Source organism: Lupinus angustifolius, chromosome LG11 (assembly GCF_001865875.1).
Source record: "Lupinus angustifolius cultivar Tanjil chromosome LG11, LupAngTanjil_v1.0, whole genome shotgun sequence".
Taxonomy (NCBI): domain Eukaryota; kingdom Viridiplantae; phylum Streptophyta; class Magnoliopsida; order Fabales; family Fabaceae; genus Lupinus; species Lupinus angustifolius.
Genome location: NC_032019.1, coordinates 15,686,614 through 15,713,155, shown reverse-complemented (window position 1 = coordinate 15,713,155; position 26,542 = coordinate 15,686,614). Strand labels below are relative to the sequence as shown.

Below are 26,542 nucleotides of genomic sequence, written 5' to 3'. Positions count from 1 at the left end.
TAAGTTATGTTGGCTGAACATAATGAGTATTGATAGGTACTTATTCAACTATTTTTGATATATAATATAAGAGATGGGTCGGGTGACCCGGACATAGACCTGAACCTATTATTTTTTAATGACGAGTTTGTCCCTTTTGATTGAGTCTGTCATTTTTTATTTATTTGGCCGTATCAGACTCATCTCTAAGTCATAGGGTTGAGATAAGTCTAGGGTCGGGCTTAATCTTACTCACCCTAATGGATGATTATATTATACAAAAAAAACAGATTGAGATTATTTTGAAATCATATTTTCCTATTATTAATATAAAAATGTATTGTATAGATTTTTTAGTTATATAAAAATTTTCAATCCAAACAAATTAATCATCTTAAAGTTTCTTTTCCATAAATATATTCAAACATACTTAAGTGTAAAAAAAATTATATTATCATTGTATCATTTGCTAAGGTGTTAATTATTATTGACTCTGAAATAAATAATATAAATAATAGTAGATGGTGCTGGAAAACATTCTAAAATTCACTTCATAGATATTAAATTCTAAAATTTAATATGAAAAATCAGCTTATCCATTAAATGTGTAAAATTATTTTATATTATTGGGCGCATCATCCATATGCAAAGTGTTAATAATGATGGACTACTTTTAAGTAAAAGTAATTTGTGTTAACGTTTTTTTATACTACTGAAAGTATCCCTTACTCTTTTTTGATAAGGAACAAATTCATTTCGGGGTTCGTGACTACCCCTCTCAACAAGTGTGACTTCTAAGAACTGAATTCATTCGGGGGGTCTAGCGAACCTTACACCATTATACCAATACCTTATTTGTAATATACAGAAAATGTAAACATTTTGCATTAACAAATTTCTTTTAATATAGTATATTGAATTACTAAAAATAATTTATATTTAATGATTAATTCAATCATTATCTCGCTTTAATTTAGTGATATCTGAACTAAAACTGTACGACCTCCAATTTTCCACACATCAATGGTTTGCACCATGTTAAGATTTACAAACTCAACTATGCAAATGAACCATTTCAGCATGAAATCTGCTTTTTTTTCCTTTCTAAATTACAAGTATTCTCCACCAAACCAAGATAATCATGTTCGAGCCTGTAAGATCACTATGGGTGGAAAAGCATTCACTACCAAACAAAACATTTCCAGGAACTCAAACTTGAGATTTTTGGTTAAACTAGAATAAATCTTCACCAATTGCTCTATGCATTTGTTGGTAGCTATGAAATCTGTTTCAATATCATATATTTTCACTCAAAGCCTCTCCTTTGTTTCAATAGATTAAGAAGCCAAAATCTGGATATGTGCAATGAGCCTCTAATAAATACAATATGTATAAGAGGTGAATCAAATCAGTTTACTATTCTAGTCAATAATTTACTGACCTATCAAATTTTTTGTATGAGATATTAACTGGACAACCATCACGTAAGAGGTGTGTCAAAAGACCAGCTTTATTTGCATCCAAGTAACTTATTATCCACTTTAGTATCTCTCTCTCTTGTCCAAAATCCATTGTGTACCTGCCAACATAATTTAACTTGCTTGAAAATCAATTCTCTAAACTCAAAACTGTGGCTGCAGAAACTTAACAACACTACTTACCGCTTGAAAATTGGAGTGAGATGAACTGTCCTCTTCTCTAGGTCCACTTCAATTCCATCCTTGGCAAAGAACTCTCTAGCAGCACATCTCAGCTCGTGGGACACTCCATCCGGTGAGAAGAACCTCGGGATCGGGCTCGATTTTGCGGCATCACAAAGTCCAAAGTGAATTAAAGGATTCATTTTGGCAAGAACAAGCTGCAGTTTGCCAGGAACAAGTTAATCTTCTTCATATCCAATAGTTATTTCTATCAAAAGCCAATGAAAAAGGAAAACACAAGTGTTGCTTATATCACTGGTTTCATTTTATTTGGATGCATACTTCATGTATACTATGTAAAGTATGAGACTATTGTTACTAATAGTATTAATCAGACAAATCACCAAGTAATTAACCAAAACTCAATTTTGAAATTGAAAATACTTTACCTCTAATCGTCCATCTTCAGTGCCAAAGGGCTTGACTAAGGAATATGGTGACCTACGATTGGATCTGAGGATACCATTTTTAATGTCACTAAGTGAATAAGGATATCCTCCAATCAAATACTGGAAATCAGAGAAGGAATTTTTGTTGATTACACCTTCCTGATACCCTACTCTTATAACAGCATGGATGACCATGGCATTATACAAATTTAAGAAGAATGCGAGCTTCTCGTTTTCTGATAATTCCAAGAGACTCACTCGCTGCAGATCCTTGGTCATGTTTACATATCTGCAGTTCAAAGGGAAACAAGAATATAACAACTTGAGCCGCATAGAATATGAGAAGTTCCAATCACATGCTACCATTTTATATATTTTTCAGGTTCCATGTAGCATTATCAGAAGTATTTTCACATTTGGATAAACTGAGAGGTCCTAATGGTATAATTCTAAGATTTTTACTAGTATGTGCCACATTGTAATAGGCTTTGGAAATGAACATATCTGATGTACTTAATTACTGCAAATTTACACAGGTGGTGTAGTGTGACCATATATTTACCATTCTAGTGCAACTTTTTGAATATTTACAGGGATAGTGGACATAGGAGTGACCCGGGCAAAAATATAACATTTTGCAGAGACAACAAAATGTCACCTTGCTTGAGTAGTTTCTTTACCATTATCACTGTATCCTGGTTTGCACTTATCACAAAAGAGAATCTGGGCACCACTAATGTAAGTAACAAAGTCCATTTTCTATCTATTTGTACGATATCCAAGATAGTGCAGAAATGTTGTATTATATGTAGACAGGAAAGGGTTCAAAAGAGGGAAATAGGCACCAAAAAACAAAAGAGTACCACAATATCAATACATTTAATTAAAAACGCATGATGAACAAATCATAGAAAGTATGCTTTCACAATATATACCAAAATAAACAACCAAATATGCCTCTCACATAAACTATTGCCATACCTCCTAAATTCTTCGCTTTTTCTAATGGCCTCATAATCAACATGTAGCCTGTCATCAGTAGCATAAGATTCAAGAATGGCAGACATAATCTTGGTAAGCCTATCACAAACTGCAGCTGCAGTCTTTGGTTCACTATCATTTGTGGCGCCATGGAAATTAAAACATTTGGGAATAAATGGTTCATGCTCCAGAAATCTATAGAAGTGGTTTCCTTCTACAAAATCATTTATCCTACACAATAGAGTTGACAATGACAACAAGAAAATTAGCATAGGAGTTTGGCTCATGTATTAAAATGCAGGTTAGTTTCAAAAAGTAGCTATTTTCTTACCCAGAAACATGATGGATGAAGTGCTTCTTGCATAACCGTTTCCCAATCTCAACAGCCTAAGAATTTGTTTTTGGAATGAAATCCAATTCAAGAAAACATTACACTTGGAACAAAATTCTGATAGGAAATACTGCATAACGTGATAGGACTATAATATTGTATAACGTGATAGGACTGTAATAGTAACAACTAACACTGGTAACAGTGATGCAAATACTGCATAACGTGATAGGACTGTAATATTGTAGTTGGGGTAACTTCTGCAGTTGCATTAAACCCTAGTTGTGATATGATACTGATTCACAATGATACGGCTACATCGGGTCACATTTCAGCCACATCAGACCAAATCAAGTTCAAAATTATTGTTTTTATCACAAAATATATCACACCGCATCGCAATCCACATCACAACGACCATAATATCACAATCACAGTAATCACGACCGTAATTTAAAACTATGAACACTAATGTTGGTTTTCCGTTAATTAATTTTGCTAAACTTTCAAATATAATGACTTGTAGAATTGTGTTAAACTTGAAGTGATGGGGTACTAATGAGGTACCAACAAAATCAATTTAAATATAATAAAGAGTAAATTATACTATATACAAATCTTTTATCTATTTTTATACCTACAAAAAATTACTGACTTTTATACATATATTATATTGATTACATTGTATGAGAAATAAGTGTGATTTTTAAAGAAAAAATGTGATAAGTGTAATTAACTTAAACAACATACAATATATTGTGGAAACAAGTAAAAATAGCATACGATTTAATATATTTTTATTATAGTTTTTTGTTCCAACATAATATAAGAGTGATTTAAATATATCTCATTATAATGATAAAAAAATCATGAAAATATATTGACTCATACCCTATTTGGACCTATATCCACGAAAAAACTTATTTTTCATGCATGTATAATAAGTGTAATGTATGTATAGTAAGTGTAATGTATGTATAGAAATTATGTATTTTTTGTAAGTATAAAAAATGAAGAGGTTGTTTGTGTAATTTCACTCTATAATAAAAGGGTGAACATCTTCAGTTACAAAAGAGTGTATCACTTCATGTATCATTGTGATGAGTTAGAAAAATATATAATTATTAATTTTTAACTTAAATTTAATTTTTTTTAACAATAAAGGGATAGTAGGAAGGTTACAAAAATGTAGACAATTAAGAACTAGTGATTTTTTTAACGAAATAGTGATTTATTTCTTTGGCAAATCCAAAAGTTTGTATAAGAAAAGGAGTAAGTGAGTAACTATGTAAGTGTACAATTTCTTTTAAATGCTCCACTAAGAAAACCATGCAATTTCTTATGTTAAATGATTAAAAACACACTGCTAAATGGGCATAAAATAATAATTAGAAATAATTTTAAACAAGAAAGAAAGAAGTGGTGTATAGTAACAAACCTCAAATAGAGAAATTTAATATTTTTATTAAAATGCAGAAATTAAAGTTCTATGTCTAATCCTAAAAACTAATAAACACTGATAACAGAAACCTAATTTTTGAATTAAAATACAGAAATTTAGAACTTCGGAAATCTTGCATGGATATATGTAGGTTCCTAGTATTAATTTAAAAAACAGTAAAAACCTTTAATGACATAAATTGATTGCCTCTTATCTAACTAGAGTATGTAACATGAGAATACATCTATTATCCCATATTAGTGTGTCACTCCATGTATTACAATTTGTGATTAGTTAAAAATTATATTTATGTTATAAATTTAATAATTAAGTATATTTTTGACCAATTATAAGGAGTGATATGTGAAATAATATTCTTTTTAGGATAAAAAGATGTTTACCCATCCATTGTTTCAATGAATCTACGTTAAATAAAAACGGAGTTATTAATTCAGGATGAATTTCAAGAAATCATTTTCCAAAAAACAAGACTGGATTAATCAAATAATAGTATTTTTCTGATGATATGTAACGTAATAATAGTTTTTTATTCCAAAAACTCATTGGGACAAATACATATTAGCTGAGACTATTAATAATATATTTTTATATAAAATAAAAACTGACAATACATATGGATATTAAATAATTTGAATAATATATAATACAACGAAATCATTTCTTTGTATAAACTATGACATCATCACCTTATACATAAATAAATAATTTTTAAGATTGGTGACTGTCTATCTAGATTAAAGTCGTTCACGTACATATTAAATAGAGTTGAATGAGTATATTTTTTCGCTTAACCTAGTAATATTTCTTTTTTAGTATCTAAATACTAACAAAATATTGGTTCAGTAATGTAAGGTAATATTATATTTTTAAAATAACTAAAAAATTCATTATATGGGAGCAACAAATATTGGGAATGGAAATACATACAATCTAAGAGATTATTTCCTTACTAAGAAAAAGAGTTCAAAAATAATAATAATATCCTAAACAATAATCTTCCAATTTTGGCACTTGACTGAGTCTTGGGTGTTGATTATGTAATATTGGAATGTTCAAAAACAAAATTCAACCAATTTTTCAATCCCAAAAATGATATAAAAGTGGTTTCCCTCCACACAAAAAACTTTGAACCAAATTAATGCAATTGATTACCAAAATAAATGAAAAATGAATACGATTATTACCGTATACATACAGTAACAATACAAAAAATTAAGAAAAATAAAACGTATTCATACAGTATCTATCTACATCGTATGTTACCTTAACACGAGTACACAGAAGATGATGAATGAGAAGATCAACTAACTCATTCCCAGCAAAACAATTCCTCACGATCTTCATCTTCATCCAACGGTCCTGAATCATCAACCTCTGTCTCATTATTCTCACCACCCTCACCATCTCCCCTTCCTCTTCCTCCTCATCCGCCACCTCATCGAACCCGTACTCCGGCGCCGCCGGTGCACCGCCGTCGCAGCATTTCTCACTAACCGCCGTCAACGCCTTCTCCAACTCGCCGTTTATTCTCATCGCGTTAAGCTCCACCAAACCTCCGATAAATTTCTCGTTGATGAAAATCTTTGGCACCATTGAACTACCGGTTCTTTCGAAAAGCTCCTTCTCTCGCTCCGGGAACACATCAACGTTGATTTCCACGAAACGAAGTCGTTTTTCTCTGAAGAATTTTCGAACCGCGGAACAGTCTCTGCAATTAGACTTAGAGAAGAAAGTGACACTTCCGAACGTAAACGACGCGTCGTTTTTTACTTCCACCACGACCTTGAGACCTGAGAGGGTGAATTCTGTTACGTCGCGAATTGAGTTACTAAACGACGAGTCGTTTTGTTCGTCAATCGAACGCTTCAACGATAAAACGCTTCTTGATATCACCGAAGAAATCTCGTTGCTGCGTTGCTTTAAGAACTTAAACTTAGCGAAGGTTGAAGAAACGACATCGTTTTTGTGGTTTGAACTAGAAACATTATTTTTATTATTACTATTACTACTTCTATTTCTGGGTGGTGTTGGTTTTGGGAGAAAACAATGAGGTTGAACAATTGTGAGTGTCTTGGTTGAAGCAATGTTATTATGAATAAGGTTTGGTGTTTCATTATTTGGAATAGATTGTTCTAATTCTTGACCCATAATAATTTATATATATGGTGTAAGAAAAAATGAAGATAGGTAGAAGAAGAGTGAAGAAAATGAAATTAGAGGATAAGAAAAGGTGAGATTTTATTGTAGAGAATTTGATGGAGTTAAGAGGAGAATTGAAAAATGGTGTATAAGATTTTTTGGATATTGACAATGTTGGAGGAGTGTAGGAGGAAGTAGGTGGGAAAAGAGATTAGGGAGAGAGTTCACATTATCTAGATTGATATCAGTTTTACTAATGAAGTTTGATTGAGGATTATATTTGGTTTAAATTGATTAAAATTATACTATATCAGTCATATTCCAAGAAAGAATAAAATAATTGATTGTTATAAAATTATGGTATATTTGATGATGAGTAACTAAAGTAAGAATAGTTCAGATATAAAAATTGTGAAAATAATAAATTTATGTTATATAATTAATCATTGATAATTATAATTAAAAGTTAGTTATTGGACACGTAATAATAATATCCATGCATCTTTTAACTTTAATTACTCAAATAAAATTTAATAATTCATCTTAAATGTTTTTATTTATGTGCATGGTTGTCACGTGAAGTTGTCCCTATTTTGACTAAAATGTCCTTAGATGGTTTCTTATAGTTAATAATATTAATTGTTTTTCATTGTAATGCATTAAATTTTCATTGAAGAATATGTATTAAAATTCGCGAGGCAAATACATGAACCAAAAATTAATGCCATTTGGAAGAGTCAATCGGAGGGTAAAAAAATGATATGGTAGATAAGGATGGATGTATAATTAAGAACTACGTTTATAAAGTGAAAAAATAAGAATATTAAAACATCCATCTTTAATAAAACAGAGGGGTTACTTATTAGAATTTTTCAAATAAAATGAATAAATAAATTATTTGGCACTAAAAATCTAATTTTGTTTCTTTATTTTTTCATTAAAATAATAGCATGGTTGCACGTAGAATAAGTAAGTGACAATGATGTTTCGTAATCTGTATACAATTAATTTCCGATATTTTTGTTGTTGTTGTACACTTGAGTTCGAAACCATAAACTTGATATACAGTAGAATAATCTATTATACATTTTTAACTAAACACCTTGCTGATAGTAGGATAAATTGTTTATGAGCGACCCTGCCAGTAGTAGAAAATGAACTATTGTATGTTTGTGTCATAAGTTTATGGAATTGATTTTTCATTTCCATAAATTATATAATTGAGAAGTTTCAATTCCAGATTATCCATTTCTTGTGCTCTTTTTGTTACCACTAATCTTTGAAAATACTTGTTAGTTAAATATGATCACACACAAATAATAAAAATAACAATCATAATGTCATTCCTTATAGGGGACCCAAATTTCTCTTCTTGTAAGAGACTATTTTAGAAGAGATATAATGACATTCTTGATGACTTATTCCTTTAGAAATTGTCCTCCCTATCATTGTTTCTATTGCATTTTTTCTCTCATCCTATACTATTCTATTATGTGATATTTGAGAATTGTGGTCAATACTATTTCTTCTTAGAACATATTAATTTAATTGACCCATACATTCCTAGCTCATGGTCAATTGGTTGATCTTGTCAAACCATTTCTTATAAGTTCATTGATATCGTTTCTTTATAAAGCAATGTGATTCTCTTTTAGGGAGTTATAGTTCTATCCATGACAAAAAATTAAGTTTTTATAATTCAATTTTTATTAAGTAAATGCTAAATACCTAAGTATACTTAAAAAAATGTTTGTTCTTTCTAGACAATTAAAAATAAGGAAATAGTTAATATATTTATGATAATTATGTGTTTACAAACTATCATTTCATTTCATCATATTCAGGATGAGATATGGTATCTAGTGTTAAAATGGTAGGAGCCATTAAAGAAAGCTTCTTGATGAAACAAGAAAGATGAGAAAAAAGAATGAGAAAGAAAGCTTAAAGAATTGATATTTTTCATTACTGAAAATGAATGAATTGAATTACAAGGAAGAAGGGATCATCCTTTATATACTAACTAGTTAATCGATTAATTAAACTCTTAATCGATTAACGAAAACAATATTACAACTAACAAACCAAAATTAACTAACAACTTTAACATCTTCCCTCAAGCTGGAATGTGTCAAACATTCTAAGCTTATCAAAGTTAGGATTAGTTATTAAGTTAATTTTCTTTTTTCTGCCCTCTTTCTATTTTTAGTAATTCTGGTTAGTTTAGTTTGGTTTTAGTTTCTTTCTGTTTTTCTTCTTTTGGCAATTCTGTTTTTTCTTTTCCTTGTATAAATTGATCTATGGGGTTCTTCTCAAAATCTCAATCAATTAATCAAAGATACTCTGTAGAGTTTATTGCTCATTCTTGAATCATTAATAGAAGAATTACAAGAGCCATTCTTTACTTTCTTTCTCTCTTTGCCATATCTCTGTTTTTCTTCATCCTCTTCCATGGCTGGTTTCACCTTTATTATGGTATCAGAGCACCTTCAATGAAGGTGTCTCAGCTGCGCGTAAAAAGAGAACTCTAAAAACATTCCTCCTCGCACCTCTTCATCTCGCAACACTGAATTTCTCAAATCATCATCAATGGAAAATCGTATCATAAACCCAAATCCCATCATCGATCCTTCAGGACCTTACTTCATAAGCCCAACCGAAAATCCTGGCTCTTCATTAGTATCGCATCTTTTGAATGGGGACAATTACCACCCATGGTCACGAGCCATAACAATGGCCCTAGAAACCAAGACCAAATTGGATTTCATAGATGGAACTTTGCCTAGACCTCCCAACCACGACCCTTTTTTCACAGCTTGGAGAAGATTCAATAACCTAGTGGTTTCATGGATCACTCAATCAATTGATCCTGCCATCGTGCAAAGTGTACTATGGATGGACAACGCTCAAGAAATATGGCAGGATCTTTGGGAAAGATATTATCAAGGTGACATGTTCAGAATATCTGAACTCATTGGTGAAATTCATTCCCTAAAGCAAGGTAGCTCCTCTGTCAGTGTTTACTTCACGCAGATGAAAGGATTATGGCAACAATTGGACTCATTCAAACCTATTCCTCCTTGTAATTGCAATGAAGCATGTATAGCAATCCCAACAGTCAAGAAGTATAGGCAAAATGACTGTCATTTGCTTCTTAAGGGGTCTAAATGAACAATTCTCTGTTGTAAGATCCCAAATCATGGTTATGGATCCTCTCCCACCAATCAACAAGGCATTTTCACTGATCATTCAGAAGGAAAGGGAAATGCAGTTTGAAGATCCAAGAATCCTATCCAACTTTTCTGAATCCAAGAATTACTCACAAAGCAACAATGATACAAGAATCAGAGGAAGAAGAAGGGGGTTCATAGGACAGAAGGGGGAGAGATCTCAAGGATCTACAAGACCTCTCACTATAGGAAGAGGAAGGGGACAAAAAGTATGCACATATTGTCAAAAGACTGGGCATACCATTGAAGTATGTTACAAGAAGCATGGATTCCCACCTAACTACTTCACAAACAGAACATGCAATATAAATACATGCAGATTCAATGATAATGAGGAACATACTATTGGAGAAGGAAATGATTACACAATAGACAATACCATTAAGGACAACAATTTATCATCCAACCTGCCCTTCACTACAGAACAACATAAGGCATTGCTGTCAATGTTTCAACAGTCCTAGGCTCAAAACAATCACAATGCTAACCATGTTACATCAGATACTAGTTTGCATAACCCATCAGACAACAGAATATAAGGTATAATCCTAAACTCATATAATTCATCAAATATAGGCTCCTGGATCATTGATTCAGGAGCCACTGATCATGTTTGTCACTCTCTATTAGAATTTCAAACATTTAGAAGAATCAAGCCTATAACCATTACCTTACCTAATAGTAGTGAAATCCTTGCACACTATTCTGGATTAGTGATGTTCTCAGAATTTTTATACCTCACCAATGTCCTATACATCCCATCTTTCAGCTTCAACCTCATATCTATCTCAAAACTCACCTCCACACTGCCATGTAAACTAATTTTTTCCAACACTGATTGTCAAATCCAGGATCTCAACTCCTCGAAGATGATTGGTGCTGCTAAATTGACAAGAGGTCTATATGCTTTGACATCATCCAGCACAACATATCCTATACCACACCAAATAAATGCTCATACTAGTTATGATGATTGTAATAAGTGGCACTCTAGACTAGGACATCTATCCCACAATAAGATGATCATTATGCAATCCTTGTTCCCTTTCATTCAATGTAAAAGAACAAAAGATCCCTGTGAAATATGTCATTTGGCAAACCAAAATAAACTACCTTATCCTATTAGCATGACTAGATCCTCTTGCACTTTTGATTTGATTCATATGGACATATGGGGTCCCATTGGAATACCCTCTACTTTTGGACATAAATATTTCCTTACTGTTGTAGATGATAAGTCCAGATTCACATGGATTTTCTTTATGAAATTGAAATCTGAAACATTTAGGCTTATTAAGGATTTTGTTAACTTTGTTGAAACATAATTTTCCAATAAAATCAAGGCTATAAGGAGTGACAATGGTATGGAATTCCTCCTACATGAGTTCTATTCCACAAAGGGAATCACACACCAAACATCTTGTGTTGAAACACCTCAACAAAATGCCATTGTTGAGAGAAAGCATCAACACATCCTTAGTGTGGCTAGAGCCCTTATATTCCAATCTAATCTCCCTAAGTGCTTCTGGAATTATGCCATTTCACATGTCATACACCTTATTAACAGACAGCCCATTGCTGTCTTGGCCAACCACTCACCTTATGAGGAACTTTATCACAAACTTCCCAATATCAAGTATTTGAGAGTCTTTGGTAGTCTTTGTTTTGCCTCCACTCTTGTATCCCATAGGACTAAGCTGGATCCCAGATCCAGAAGAAGTGTTTTTCTTGGGCATAAGTCAGGTACAAAGGGTTATATACTTTTACATATTGACACCAATGAAATTTTTGTATCAAGAAATGTATATTTTTATGAACACATATTCCCCTTTGCCAATAACATCAGACTTGCTTGTCACTCCACCTCTCATAATACACTTATCTTCCCTATCACCCAACTCGACCCTTTTGACTACTATGTGAATCTGCCCAATTCCCAACCCAGTCCAAATAACCCAAACCTAGACAGCAGCCAAACCATCACTGTCTCCTCTCCCACACTACCAACAAATGAAAAGACCATTAGAACTTCTACAAGACATAGACAACCTCCAACTTACCTGCAGGATTATCACTGCACTTTACTATCCAATTCTAGATTACAACCCAAACACACACCAAAATATCCTATATCCAAACATCTCACATATGACTCCCTATCCTCAAAACACAGACTTTTCTCTTTATCCATATCAACAACTACTACTCCTACACATTATCATCAAGCTAAACAACACGAATGTTGGAAAGATGCTATACAGATTGAGTTGAAAGCCCTCGATAAGAGCAACACATGGACTCTAACCCCTTTACCTGACGATAAACATGCCATACCTTGCAAATGGGTGTTCAAAATTAAACATAAATCTGATGGAACAGTTGAGAGGTATAAAGCCAGACTAGTGGCCAAAGGGTATGACCAAATTGAGGGACTTGACTACCTTGACACCTTTAGCCCCGCAGTCAAAATGACTACCATAAGAGTTCTTTTATCCCTTGCTGCCAATTTTCATTGGCATCTACATAATTAGATGTTAATACTGCTTTCCTGCATGGAGACCTATATGAGGAAGTCTATATGAAGACTCCCCCTGGGCTTGCTGTCCAGAAATCTGGTATGGTTTGTAAACTGCATAAATCAATATATGGTCTAAAACAATCAAGTAGACAATGGCATGATAAACTAACTCACACTTTAACACAGTTTGGGTATGCCAAATCCAATCAAATCACTCCCTTTTTATCAAACATAAGGAACCAAAATTTATTGTTGTTTTAGTTTATGTTGATGACCTCATTCTCGTTGGCAATGACTTGATTGAAATAGAGACAACCAAAAGACTTTTGAATGACAAATTTAGCATTAAGGACCTTGGAGAATTGAAATTCTTCATAGGAATGGAAATAGCTAGGTCTCAAAAGGGCACGACCCTTTACCAAAGAAAATATACTCTCGAACTTTTGCAGGAAACAGGGCTGCTAGGATCAAAATCATCCTCTACTCCTATGGAACACAATCTGAAATTACACAACACAATGGGAACACCTCTTGCAGATTCTACTTCCTATAGAAGATTGATAGGTAAGCTTTTATATCTCACCCATACTTGTCCAGATATTAGTTATGCTATAAGTTTCCTTAGCCAATTTGTCTCTTCCCCCAGTGATCTGCACCAAAAGGCAGCTTATAGGATACTTAAGTATCTCAAAGGTTCTCCTGGGAAAGGTATTTTTTTCTTTGTAGATAGCAACACAACCATCAAAGGGTTATCTGATTCAGATTGGGGAGCGTGTTTGGACACTAGGAAATCTGTCACAGGATGGTGCTTCTTCCTTGGATCCTCTCTTATATCTTGGAAAAGCAAAAAGCAAACTACAGTTTCCAGATCATCAGCTGAAGCTGAATACAGATCCCTTGCCATGGCTTCATGCGAAGCACAATGGCTCCTATCATTACTTGAAGACTTAGGAATTAATCACTCAAAGGCAATCAATTTATATTGCGACAACAAATCCGCTCTACACATAGCAGCTAATCCCGTTTTTCACGAAAGGACAAAGCATATTGAGATAGATTGCCACGTTGTGAGAGAACGAACTCAAAATGGCACTATACATCTTCTACCCATTTCATCTTCTGCCCAAACTGCAGATTTGTTCACCAAACCATTATCGCCTAAACCTTTCAACAATCTTATCTCCAAGCTTGGCATGTTAAACATTTACATGCACCTTCAGGGGGGATATCAAAGTTAGGATTAGTTATTAAGTTAATTTTCTTTTTTCTGCCCTCTTTCTATTTTTAGTAATTCTGGTTAGTTTAGTTAGGTTTCAGTTTCTTTCTGTTTTTCTTCTTTTGGCAATTCTGTTTTTTTTTCCTTGTATAAATTGATCTATGGGGTTCTTCTCAAAATCTCAATCAATTAATCAAAGATACTCTGTAGAGTTTATTGCTCATTCTTGAATCATTAATAGAAGAATTACAAGAGCCATTCTTTACTTTCTTTCTCTCTTTGCCATATCTCTGTTTTTCTTCATCCTCTTCCATGGTTGGTTTCACCTTTATTAAAGCTTGAAATGATTGTGTTGAACACCACACATACTCTAATACTTTATCTTGCTGGTGAGCGAATATTCGTCTCCCAGTCTTGAAATCTGAACGTGAAGCAATATTGACGCTTATTAAAGATATATTAGAGAATATTTTTTGAAGATGGTTGTTGGTTAGAAAGTTAGGAATTAGTCAGTTAGGTTTGTGTTAATTACTTGCTTTACAAGCTTTCTTTTCCTCTTTTCTCTTGTATAAATAAGCCATAATGACTCACTTCTTATTCATTCAATTCAATTTTGTAATGAGAATTCAATTCATTAATGAGAATATGATTACTCTTTGTTTCTCATTCTTCTTTCTTTAAGCTTGTTTAAGCTTTCTTTCACATACTTCTTGATTCATCAAGAAATTTTCTTTTCCATGGTTCTTACCATATTTTAACATGGTATCAGAACATAATTATTTTTTGATAGCTTCCGCTTATGGTTCCATGAAGGATTTCATGGAAAACTTCAACAATCAAGAACATGGTCGTGCTTTCTTTTTCATCTCAATGACCTTCATTAGTGTTATCTTGCTTCCAATAGGTGACAATGCTGCATGTTGCAAGACTATCTTGATTTCTTTGATTGCTCCAGTGTTGGTTCTTCAGCATCCAATGTTTCTTTTCAACATATGGCCCTAAATTCTTCATTATCACCTTCTTCATCGACCTTTAAATTCAAATCAAAGGAGTTTGTTTTTGGTCAAGAATTCTTTTCAAGTACATAACCTAGCTTCTTGATATCCTCAAGCTCTTCAAGAATGAAGTATCATGACCAATTTATCCTATACAAGATTATATCATTTTCTTATTCTTCATTATTTACCCCTCTTTCTTATTCATCATTGAAACATCTCATTAGGATCAAGATTCTGATTCGTTCTCTCTCTTTCATCATCACTGGTTGGTTCGTTTCTGTCCATGTTGGTTAAGCTCAGATATAACTTCTGTCATGGATGGTTAAGCATTGGATGGGAAGCTTTTGTCCATAGTGGTTAAGCAAAGATATAACTTCTGCTATGGATGGTTAAGCGTTTAATGATATAGTTTCCGTCATAGGTGGTTAAGCATTGCTATTACTTCAAATCAAGCTTCAAATCAATTCCAAGCTCAAGGTTGAAAATTTTCACTCACCAGCTTGAGGGGATATTAAATATATATTAGATGATATTTTTGGAAGATAGTTGTTGGTTAGAAAGTTAGGAATTAGCTAGTTAGGTTTGTGTTAGTTACTTGCTTTACAAGCTTTCTTTTCCTCTTTTATCTTGTATAAATAAACCATAATGACTCACTTCTTATTCATTCAATTCAATTTTGTAATGATAATTCAATTTATTAATGAGAATATGATTACTCTTTGTTTACCATTCTTCTTTCTTTAAGCTTATTTAAGCTTTCTTGATTCATCAAAAAACTTTCTTTTCCATGACTCTTACCATATTTTAACATCTTGTTAAGTAACTTTCAAATTCCCAAATTCAAATACACTATTTGTTGAACTACTCAAATAAATTCAATATATATTTATTATTTTCTATCCATGTAGTTTTTGTGAATCACACGGAAGAAAGGGTTCAAGATCACCAAGATAATTCTAATCTAAAACTAATAGAACAGAAATTCAAATGTCTTTTCTATATACTTTATCCGATTCTGTTGTTTGTTTTTTCTTTCCTTTTTTTTTATGTCTAACCCGTGCTTGTATATATACAATTTGTAAAGTAATTTACAAATAAAAGTAATTTATGTTCTTGTAAAAAAAAGTTGTCAAATTTAATCATGAAAAGTAGTAAAAATTGCAATGAAAACAACACCTCTCTCTCTCTATATATATCAGATAGAATATAATTTGAGTTTATTTACATTTATTTATTTTTAGTTCCTCATTTTGTCAAAACTGAAGAACGTTTGTTTTATTTTGTATTTTATTAAAAAGAAATAAAATTAAAATAGAGATTAAAATAAAGAACTAAATATATGCTATGAAAAAAACACATACAAATATATTCAATTCCAAAAAAATGGGTTAATTCAATATAAAATTTAATTACACAAATAATATAGATAAATAAAGGATTTTTTATGTGTGTTTATGTCACATTTCAATAAACTTATAATTAGGGGTGAGTGTGGGACGAGTTGAGACATGTTAAGCATGTCCCTCACCCGTCCCTAAATATTGATTGAGTCATTTTGAACCTGAATCTATCCCTAATTAGGATGAGATGCGTGAGGGACAAGTCCAAAATAAGACGAATCAATATAAGGACGAGTCCGAGTTGGAAAAGAACAAAATGAGAAACGTATATTTTGTTCTCAAATCTTTAAGCACACACAATGAAAATTATCACAATCTGTATATAAACTCAACTAAAATCTGCATTCCACATACATCAGTATATAAACAACAAACCGTAAATTGCATCATTCAAACTAAAAAATATCACAATCACGTGACTGAAAATTATAGAACACATTGAAAATTTCAGATCAATTTAAACTGTCAAGTGCCAACATAAGCTGAATTGTTCTTGAAAATGATAAAAAAATACATGAGATAAATTACAACAACATGTAAATACTCAAAAGTTCACACAAAAATAAGTACAATAACTAGGTATTAACTGAAAAATAAAACTTAAATTAGAGTTCACATGAAGTACACAAAAACTAAAAATTAATTGGTTTTCTATCAATCAAGATTTATGGGCTTGGAGGTATTTGAGTTATGTGAACTGAACATAATAAATATTGATAGATACTTATTCAATTATTATTGATATATAATTATAAGGATGAGCCGAGTGACCCAAACATAGACTTGAACCTCTCCTTTTGACAAGGAGTATGTCCATTTTAATCGAGTCTGTCCTTTTTTATTTTTTTGGATGGGTCAGACCCATCCTTAAGTCATCAAAGTGTGATGGGTCTACGGGTCGGACCGGGTTTTGCTCACCCCTACTTATAATAGATAATATATATTGAGAATTGATATTATTAATACATATAATTATATGACTGCATCAATCTTTAGTGCATATTTACTCATTATTGATTTCTTAAAATTTTCCCTAGGATACAAACTTAAAAAACATTTAAATAAAACTTAGGATGATGATATCATTATTGAACTTTTATACTGCCATTTTAAAGTTTATAAAAAAAAGTTAATAATGTAGCATGTAAATATAAAGCAGCTTGTTCAAACTAGTTAAGTGTAAAGGACAATATAGCTTGGATGGACGATAATAGGTTAGATCAAATCAAGTTTTAGCATGAGCAAGTCAAACATGTGATGTAAATTAAGGGTTTGAGCCTATCTAATTGGCTCGACCTAGGCCTAATTGTAAGCCCTTGTTTAGCTTATTTCAAGGTATGGTCTCACCTATAAGCATACTTAAAATTCTATTAGGATTAAAGTCTTTAAATTATGTTTCACGTATAAAGTAAGTTAATTATAGGCGTAAATCAATAAATAAGTCAATATGTTATATCCACAAATAGGTCACTAGACCTATAAGTGTAAAGAGTTCTTTAAGATTTCACATGTAAATAGGTTATAATTGTTTTTAAAAAAACTAATATAAATCTAAATTGATGAAGGAATATTTCAATCTCAATCATAACATGTGGTATTAGAGAATTAAGAGTTATGAATAATGTAGATTAGGTTAAGAATGGAAGATAATATTTACATCTTTAAATATATAATATCATAATTATATATATACTATTAATATAGAATATTAAATAGACTAGTGTGGTAGGCTTTTGTTATACGTGAGTAGTCTAAGCGTGCACCTTTTCGTCAAACGAGCTAGGCCAAGTCATACCTTAAATTGGTCAAGTCATGGGCCCTCACAAGTAAACTCGAGTTATGGAAAATTTATATGGATAATGTAGTTTGACTATATTATTACATATTTAGTGTAACTTTTTTGGAAATTATAATATTAGTGTAACTTTAATGGAAATCGTGTATGCTACCCACAATTTAAGAGAAATCGTGAACCAAGAATGCAAGTCATGGGGGAAGTCATGTCTCTCATGCACGAGTTCCACTTTATTTTTTTAAGTCGTGTTCTTCAAACACGATTTTTAAAAATTGTGTTCCTTAAACACGATTTTCCATTGTAAATTAATAACAAAATTACTCTATGGTCCACGACTTCCCTTAAATTGTGGATAACATACATGATTTTCATTAAAGTTACACTAATCCTGTAATTTTCAAAAAAGTTACACTAGATGTATGATAATGTAGTCAAACTATACTATCGACATAAATTTTCCCTCAGCTTACCCCTTCCAAAGGTTAGAAAAAATTTAAAGTTGTAAAAAGTACAAAGATATAGAGAATAATATAATGATTTTTATACTGGTTCACTCTAAATAGCTAACCTAATTCTTTCTCCAAGAAGAATTTTCCAATATTATAGTTTAAAAATATTCAACAACACTTTACAGAAATATTCTTTCTTACAACAAGTCTCTTCAGGCTCTAACAACTACATATTATTTATAGATCAAGCCTCCCTATGCTCTAAATTTAATGAAGTATTCGTTCCTTGCTAAACCACTCAAGGCTCTATTGAATCTGTAGAAACATTTAAGATCAATTTCTCATAAACTTCTATTCTCCTTCCCCGTGCATGTCCAACTACCCTAGTTAAAGAGACTTAAGGGACCTTCCATGACTTTTTGATCAAACTTGGATGCATTAAAACTTGTTCTTCAAAGAGACCATCCTAGCCCGTGCTTGAAATATAGGATCTCACACAAACTTAGCGCTTCTTTATTGTTGTGAAGTCGAAGTGGTATTCCACGCCAACTAGGGATGGCAATAAAAACCGAACCCGTGGGTACCCGTCCGAACCGAACCCGAATTTAATGGGAAAAACCCGACGTGATTGGGTTCGGGTTTGGGTTTTACCCGGGTTTAAATTTCAGGTTCGGGTTCGGGTTTGGTATAGCAAAGACCCTAACCCGAACCTGCCCCGAAGTAAGGTAATTCAATTTAAAATTGAAATTTCTATCATTTGCGAGTTGTTTTTAATTTTTAATTTTACTTTATTGGATCTTCAAACATAAAAGAAATAAAATAATGCAAGAGAAAATAGAAATGTTAGAGAAAAATTACACGAAAATAATATCATATTTTCCTTAATACTTTATCATTTTCGGGTTTTTTTTTTCCGGATTCGGGTTACCCGAAACCCGACGGGTTTGGGGATGGTATTTTTATTTTCAACCCCGTTGAGTTTGAGTTCGGGTTCGGGTTTTGAATTTCGGATTCGGATTTGGGTATGTACAAACCCAACCCCGACCCGCCCCATTGCCATTCCTAACGCCAATGTTATATTGGTATCATCATATGTGTTTGAGCTTACCATTTCAAATAAAAAAGGGATAAATGTTTTTTGTTTTTGAGAATTTGAGAAGACAGAAGAACTTGAAAGATTTTAGGTAAGGCTTAAGAGTGAAGAGTTTTAAAACTTATGTAGGCTATTTTCTCAGAGATGGGCATTTAATTTAAAACAATTAAGTAGAGATTGAGGTTATGAAATATTAAGATTGCTTGATTCTAGGAGTCACTAACAAACAAGTGTTAAGATTTTCACTTGTAAACTATAAGATTCCTTCTGTAACTCTCAGCTTAATTTGTTTCTAGCAAAGATATTGAAAAACTTAAGTTGTAAGCCTATGCAAATATAACTTCTATACAATAAGTATTTTTATGGAATTTGTATGCACTAGTATTTTCTCGGATTCTTGTATCTTCTATATCCCGTGAGGTTCTCCTTCCCTTTATAAATGAGCTTCAACCACTTCAGGAAATGTTTCAACAATCTTCAAAGTGTAAGTTTAGAGTAGGCAATGAATCGTTGAGCTCTGGTACCGATAGGAAATTCATTGCACAAATCCATTGTATACTGAATAATGTTTTATTCGTTATTAATTATGTTAGATTCATTTCATTCGGCTCATCTTCTTTGATGTATCCATGTCTTTCCTCTTGATCATTAAATTTAGACTTTAATGAGACTTTATGCACATTGCTCACATGACTCTGATTGTCCTTTATTTAAATTCATTTTTTATGTCTGCAAGTTCATCAAAGAACACAACTATCGTTTATCAAGAGTACTAAGTTTTTCTTACCAAGAAGTAGAGCATCTATAATTGAATCATTAACAATCATAATAAATGTGCCTAACGAACATTTAGAATCAAATGATTGGAAAAGTCGATATGTAATCAAAATACATAGAGATACAATTGGAGTTATTGGACGCGGTTGTCACTTCACTCATTTGTCTTAGATTATTCCTTTGTTAATGCTTTCCAAATTTGATTATTTGTTGTTCATTAAATCATCATGAAAAGCACATGATCAATGAGTTGGTTCCACTAAAATATTTTTCACTTGAAAATATAAATCTACCATGGTTCCAACAATATTTGCAAATGAGCATTCTCTAACAGAACCACAACTCGACTAGCGAATTTGGCAACTGAAAGTTGCATTGTTTGCTCTTGCGAATCAACTAGCGAATGTTGTCTACCGAGAGAATTTGGGACTTCCACTGAGCAAATTTCAGTTCAACGAGGAAAAATAATTGGATATCTAACTGATTAAATATGTTGATCAAATGCCTCAAAAGTTTAAGTACCAAATTGATCATATAATATACATTTATTTTATGACACTTTACTTTCTTAATCATCTCAAATATATAAAATTATACTCATATATGATAAAAATTTGCTTAAATAGTCAAATATCATCTTTGAAGTATTTTGCAGGCTTAATTAATTCGGAGGAAAGATCGAAAAACCTAAGTTTTTAGACATTACTTGGCCAGACTCAGCGTAAGGATCACGCTAAGTAGATCTAACAACATCCGAGCTCCATGCTCAAACCCAAATTCACGCTTAGTGAAGGAAGACTCACACTCAACGCCACCTCTACGCCCAAAGCATGAATTAAAGAATTAAGAAGTCTAGCTTATGTAACTCAAAGGCTCAACACAGGTAATTGTGCTTAGCGCAGTGGGAGGTACACCCAACACAAAAGTGGTGTATGTCCAACACAAGTTGATGCGCTGAAAGGTCGCACCTAACCAACATGTAAATATTTTTAAGGACTTCCAACTCGAGCCTTTAGACACACTAGATACATTCAAATTGTAATACTTTTATTCTCAGTTTTTAGGGATTTTAGCTCACTTAGATCATAAGAACTAAATGTAAGCACTATACGAGTAATTTACGCTCATGCGTAAGTAGTTCTACCACCCTATAGGTTGTGTATTATCCCTATCTTGCTTACATTGTGTTAACATTAGTAGCTAAGTACCCGCTTGTTAGGATTGGATGTAATACAAACTTGATGTATACACACTGTTTTTATATATTAAATTTATGAAATTTTGATTATTTTTAGTTATTGCATGTGTTTACTGCTTGCTTTAACTTTGGTCATCTTATGACATGATTCTTGATTAGAATGCTTAATAACATACTTGCATAATTCTGAACTTGCATAACTCAATACTTTATATACTTTCTAGGCATAGGCATGTATCACTTGCCATATCGTGTGTGTTACGTTATTGGTATCTAGATGTGGTACTAATTCTGTAATTTTATAACTCTCAAACTTATTGGCATAAACTCCTAGACATATATGTATGTTTAATGATTCATATAACTTAATCTTATTACGCTAGACTACTAGACATAGAGATAGTTTTATAAGCTACAACAATAGATCAAGACATTGACAGTTAATACTATGAGGTGTTGCATGCATATACTACTAGACATAGAGATGTGTTATGTGGGTCATAAATCTTAATCTTATTAATAAAGTTGTTGGACCTAGAGGTTTATTGCATAAGTTGCTAAAATGACCAAGACATTAGCTTTTAGTAATAATGAGGTCATTTGTATGAAATAATTATCACTAAGTGAATTTACATTATGAATCATGTGAATATGGAAAGTAAGTATGAAGTTCAATCCCAGCTCCTTTTATCATTGTATTATATCTGAACTACATTGTGTCATCAAATCAAAACCCTTTTCAAAACTAGCTTAGGATATTACTATGATCTTTAATAGACTAGATTTAGCAAGTCTCTATGCATATGACAACCCCTTACTTTATATTTGTTTGCAATACCGTTTGTTTGATTTTATACACCAATTTTCCATATGAATTGGATGAGCAATGGTTGTCTCGCTCATCAATTTTTGGTGATTTTTTGGAACTATTAGATGGAAAAATATGATTTTGGAACCATAACTTTTCTCCATTTCTTTCATCTATGATTTCTTAGGTTAGATTTGTAGTTTTAATAACTTTGTTACACATTGAAGAAGGAGCCTTGAAGAGTGAAGATATTGTAATCTTGTTGTGGTCAACTTTGAGGTCATACATGGAGGGTCCACACCTTCTCTTCTCCATTTTGTTGGTTATCATGGAAATTAGGAACTAACTTCTCTTTTTTGGGATTAGATATAGTTATTCATTTTGATGTATTTATTTTGATTGATATTTATATACTTCTATTCTTATTCAATTATTTCTATGATTTATTCTTATTCTTCATCAAAACATAAATATTTCATAATCTTACTAACATATGTTGGTAATAAAAAGGGTTTGATATCTTGAAAGTTAGATTATAAAAGAACAATGATTGAATGTGAAAATTACTTCTTGAATTTGAATTCTTGTATTATCCATAATTCAAAAAGTGTTTATGATTCTTATTTTAGTTTGATCACTTATATCATTATTTTAGATGTTGAATATGTTTTAAGAAATCGTATATTTGACTTGGAACTGGAATATATCATATAGTGAGTCTAATTTCAAGGAATAAAGGTAGATTAATTAGTTAAGATAACATCCAAACTTATTATTACTTGTGTCATTGATCATTAAAGAAATTGGTGGTTAGGGAAATGATTTGTTGATCTTCTTATTATAATATTAGTGATTTAGATGACAATAATATTGAGGTAATCCAAGAGTAGATATGTTTAGTGAGTTGAATCATTTGGGTACTGACAAATTTAATAATGAAGTCTAATCTTAGTGATTTTATCACTTTAATCTTTATTTTAATTTTTAGTTTATAACTTTTAATTCTAAAAACCAAAACCATTTTAGAAAACCTCACACCTTAATATCGTGATTATTGTTAAAAGGCATAATATTGCACTAGTTTATGTGAATATGATAGCTTTTTATATTTGTTTGCGACAACACATCTAGATATTTCATTAACCGATTTGGTGTATAGTACACATCTCTTCTTCAAACTTGTTAAAACTTGTCCAAATTTGTATTGTTGTCCAACATAACACATTGCTTAGCGTCCATCATTATGAAGACTTTCAAGACAATGGAAACCCCTACGCTAGAGTTTATAAACACTCGACCTCTTCAATAGTTAGTCCAACCAAACCATAGAACTTCATTGGAATGCCTTAACAACTACTACCATTATCTATATCAAAAATTATAATTCAAAATAATTATCATAGTCCACCTTAAGGAGTATACCCACCACACACCTTGGATCAAAGTCAACGAATGCTCATTTAACATCTTGCATTCAAGCCAATGCTCGTGCAACATCTTGCATCTCTACCAATGCTCGTGTTAAACCATACATCCAATTCAATTTCAGCATTACAACCTACATCAATGTCAATTAGAATCCATGTTACTTAGTGCCTAAAAGTCAACCAACGTTTATTTTTGGGAATTCCTTATGATTGGTGAAATACCAATCCTAGGATTTTGAATCTCATGATTCTCACACACATATATGAAACAAAGGGTGCAGTGTCATACCTGAATCCATATTCCTGGATGTGCTCCTTTGATCTACGTTTCTGAAAGAGGTTTTGTGGTATGATGGCCTTCATCAACCAAATCCTTGATTCCTCTTGGGACTTGCGTTTTCACTCTGATGGGGAGAGGAGAAAACTGAATTTGATTTGGTGTGTTGGGGACCATAATCTTCCTTATGCGTTAACTTATAGGTTCCCATTATCGCCTATGGGTTAACCTGGTGGGTATCCACCATTAAGCCCATATTCGTTATCAGCTTTTAGAAATCTAAGGGAAGTCAGTAATTAGATCACTTATAATGTAACCTCGAAAATAAATAGTTGATATCATTGTATCAAATATATGATGCCTACCTTAAATAGAAATTATAAATTTCTAACAAACTCCCACTTGGGCTTCATATCTTCCTGAAACAATTATATCACAGGTTCTTTAGGCGTGTATCCGTATGTTATTTACATTTAGGTTTCTCCTTAATAAAATCTGGTCCATCTCATATATCAACTATGGAACCACCGCAACTTTCATCACATTTAAGTGTGACTCGACCACGATGATCACCATATTAATATACTCAATGACATATATCAAATATGGATGAGTGACATACAAATTTCAGGTAATGTGATCTCAAACATGTCTATTTCCAACTGGTCCTTCTTTATTCTTTAGTGATATCAATCCAAAGTCTATAATTCCAACATAATAGTTATAATGCACAATTTCAAAATGAAACAATAAACCATCAACTTTATTATGCATAAAAACTGCATATAATATTCAAAGCAAAACATAAAACATATAGACTGTCACTGAACTAAGGTACCCTAAGGAACAACAACCATATGAGCAACATGCTCATGAAAGACTTTAGGTACCAAACCCTTAGTTAGTGGATCAGCTAGCATAAAATTTGTCCCTATATGTTCTATGGAAACTTGTCCATTTTGAACACTTTCTTTAACAACCAGAAACTTTATGTCAATAAATTTTGACTTTGTAGAACTCCTATTATTATTGGAGTAAAGAACCGCGGACTTGTTGTCACAATAAGTCCTCAATGGTCTTTCAATACCATCGACCACACGTAAGCAATGACAAAATTCCACAACCATATGCTATGGTCTGATGTTTCAAAACAAGCCATAAACTCCACATCCATGGTTGAAGGAGCTATAAGCGTCTATTTCGTAGACTTCCAAGAGATAGCACCTCCAGCCAATACAAACACATATCCAGAGGTGGAGTATCTACTATCTAGACATCTAGCAAAATCGGACTCAGAGTACCCCAATGATCTCTAAATTCTCATACCTTCGATAAGTGAGCGTGTACTCATTTGTTCTCTTCAAGTAACACATAACACGTTTGACTGCCTTCAAATGATGTATTCTAGGATTACTCAAATATCTGCCCAAAACTCCCACATTAAATGCTATGTTAGGACGTATGCAAACTTGAGCATACATTAGACTTCCTGCTACAGATGCATAAAGAATCTTTTGCATCTTGTATCTTTCAAGGTCATTGTTGGGGCACTGTCCGAGACTAAACTTGTCTCCATTAGCTATAGGGGTATCCCCTAGTTTACTATCTTTCAGCCAAATCTATCTTGGACTTTATCTATATAGCTTTCTTGTGATAATCTTAGGATACCTTGAGAGCGATCTCTCAGTATCCGAATACCTAATACAAAAGAAGCTTCCCCAAGATCTTTCATTTCGAAATTCTTCATTAGAAATATCTTGGTCTCATGCAATAATCTCATATCACTACTAGCTAGCAATATATCATCGACATATAATACCATGAAGATAAATTTACTCCCACTGAACTTATGGTATACACAACCTTCAACTTTATTTGCCTTAAAACCATACGAGGTAATAACTTCATGAAATTTGTGATTCCATTGGCGAGAAGCTTGTTTAAGCCCATAGATGGATTTCTTTAATTTGCATACCATAGACTTTGAGCCATCTGACACAAAGTTTTCTGGTTGCACCATATGGATCGTTTCCTTAATGTCACCATTAAGAAACGCAGTCTTAACATCCATCTTATGTAGCTCTAAATCAAAATGAGCTACTAGTGCCAATATTATTCTAAAAGAATCATTCGAAGATACTAGAGAGAAGGTTTCTTTATAATCAATGCCTTCTTTCTGAGTGAAGCCTTTAGCTACTAGACAAGCTTTATATCTGTAATATTACCCTTCGAATCCCTCTTGGTTTTAAATATCCATTTGCAACCAATAGGTTTCGCACCTTCAGGTAATTCGACAAGATCCCAAACGTCATTATCATGCATAGACTTCATCTCATCCTTCATGGCATCGATCCACTTTTGAGAGTTAGAACTTTTCA

The 26,542-nt window shown here is 32.3% G+C and overlaps 3 protein-coding genes across 3 annotated transcripts; 2 read left to right on the top strand and 1 right to left on the bottom strand.

Moving 5' to 3' along the window:
* Positions 1,268–6,995, bottom strand: LOC109359522. The gene is made up of 6 exons (XM_019604219.1): positions 6,106–6,995; positions 3,381–3,436; positions 3,050–3,280; positions 2,069–2,357; positions 1,641–1,837; positions 1,268–1,558 (listed from the first exon to the last, which is right to left on the bottom strand). Exons 1-6 carry the CDS (start codon positions 6,988–6,990, stop codon positions 1,405–1,407), a joined length of 1,812 nt encoding a protein of 603 aa, XP_019459764.1. The 5' UTR covers positions 6,991–6,995; the 3' UTR covers positions 1,268–1,404.
* On the top strand, positions 9,568–10,149 carry LOC109359758. Its single transcript, XM_019604452.1, has one exon. The coding sequence runs from the start codon at positions 9,568–9,570 to the stop codon at positions 10,147–10,149; it is 582 nt and encodes a 193-aa protein (XP_019459997.1).
* On the top strand, positions 13,107–13,964 carry LOC109359757 (uncharacterized mitochondrial protein AtMg00810-like). Its single transcript, XM_019604451.1, has one exon. It carries the CDS (start codon positions 13,107–13,109, stop codon positions 13,962–13,964), a length of 858 nt encoding a protein of 285 aa, XP_019459996.1.

Bases quoted from the DNA above. Each gene is read 5' to 3' on its own strand.
- LOC109359522 (XM_019604219.1), bottom strand. From the start codon at position 6,990: ATGGGTCAAGAATTAGAACAATCTATTCCAAATAATGAAACACCAAAC. The intron at 3,437-6,105 runs GTAACATACGAT...ACAAATTCTTAG, and splicing joins TTCTGTGTACTCGTGTTAAG to GCTGTTGAGATTGGGAAACG. The intron at 2,358-3,049 runs GTATGGCAATAG...TTTGAACTGCAG, and splicing joins AAAAGCGAAGAATTTAGGAG to ATATGTAAACATGACCAAGG.
- LOC109359758 (XM_019604452.1), top strand. From the start codon at position 9,568: ATGGAAAATCGTATCATAAACCCAAATCCCATCATCGATCCTTCAGGA.
- LOC109359757 (XM_019604451.1), top strand. From the start codon at position 13,107: ATGGAAATAGCTAGGTCTCAAAAGGGCACGACCCTTTACCAAAGAAAA.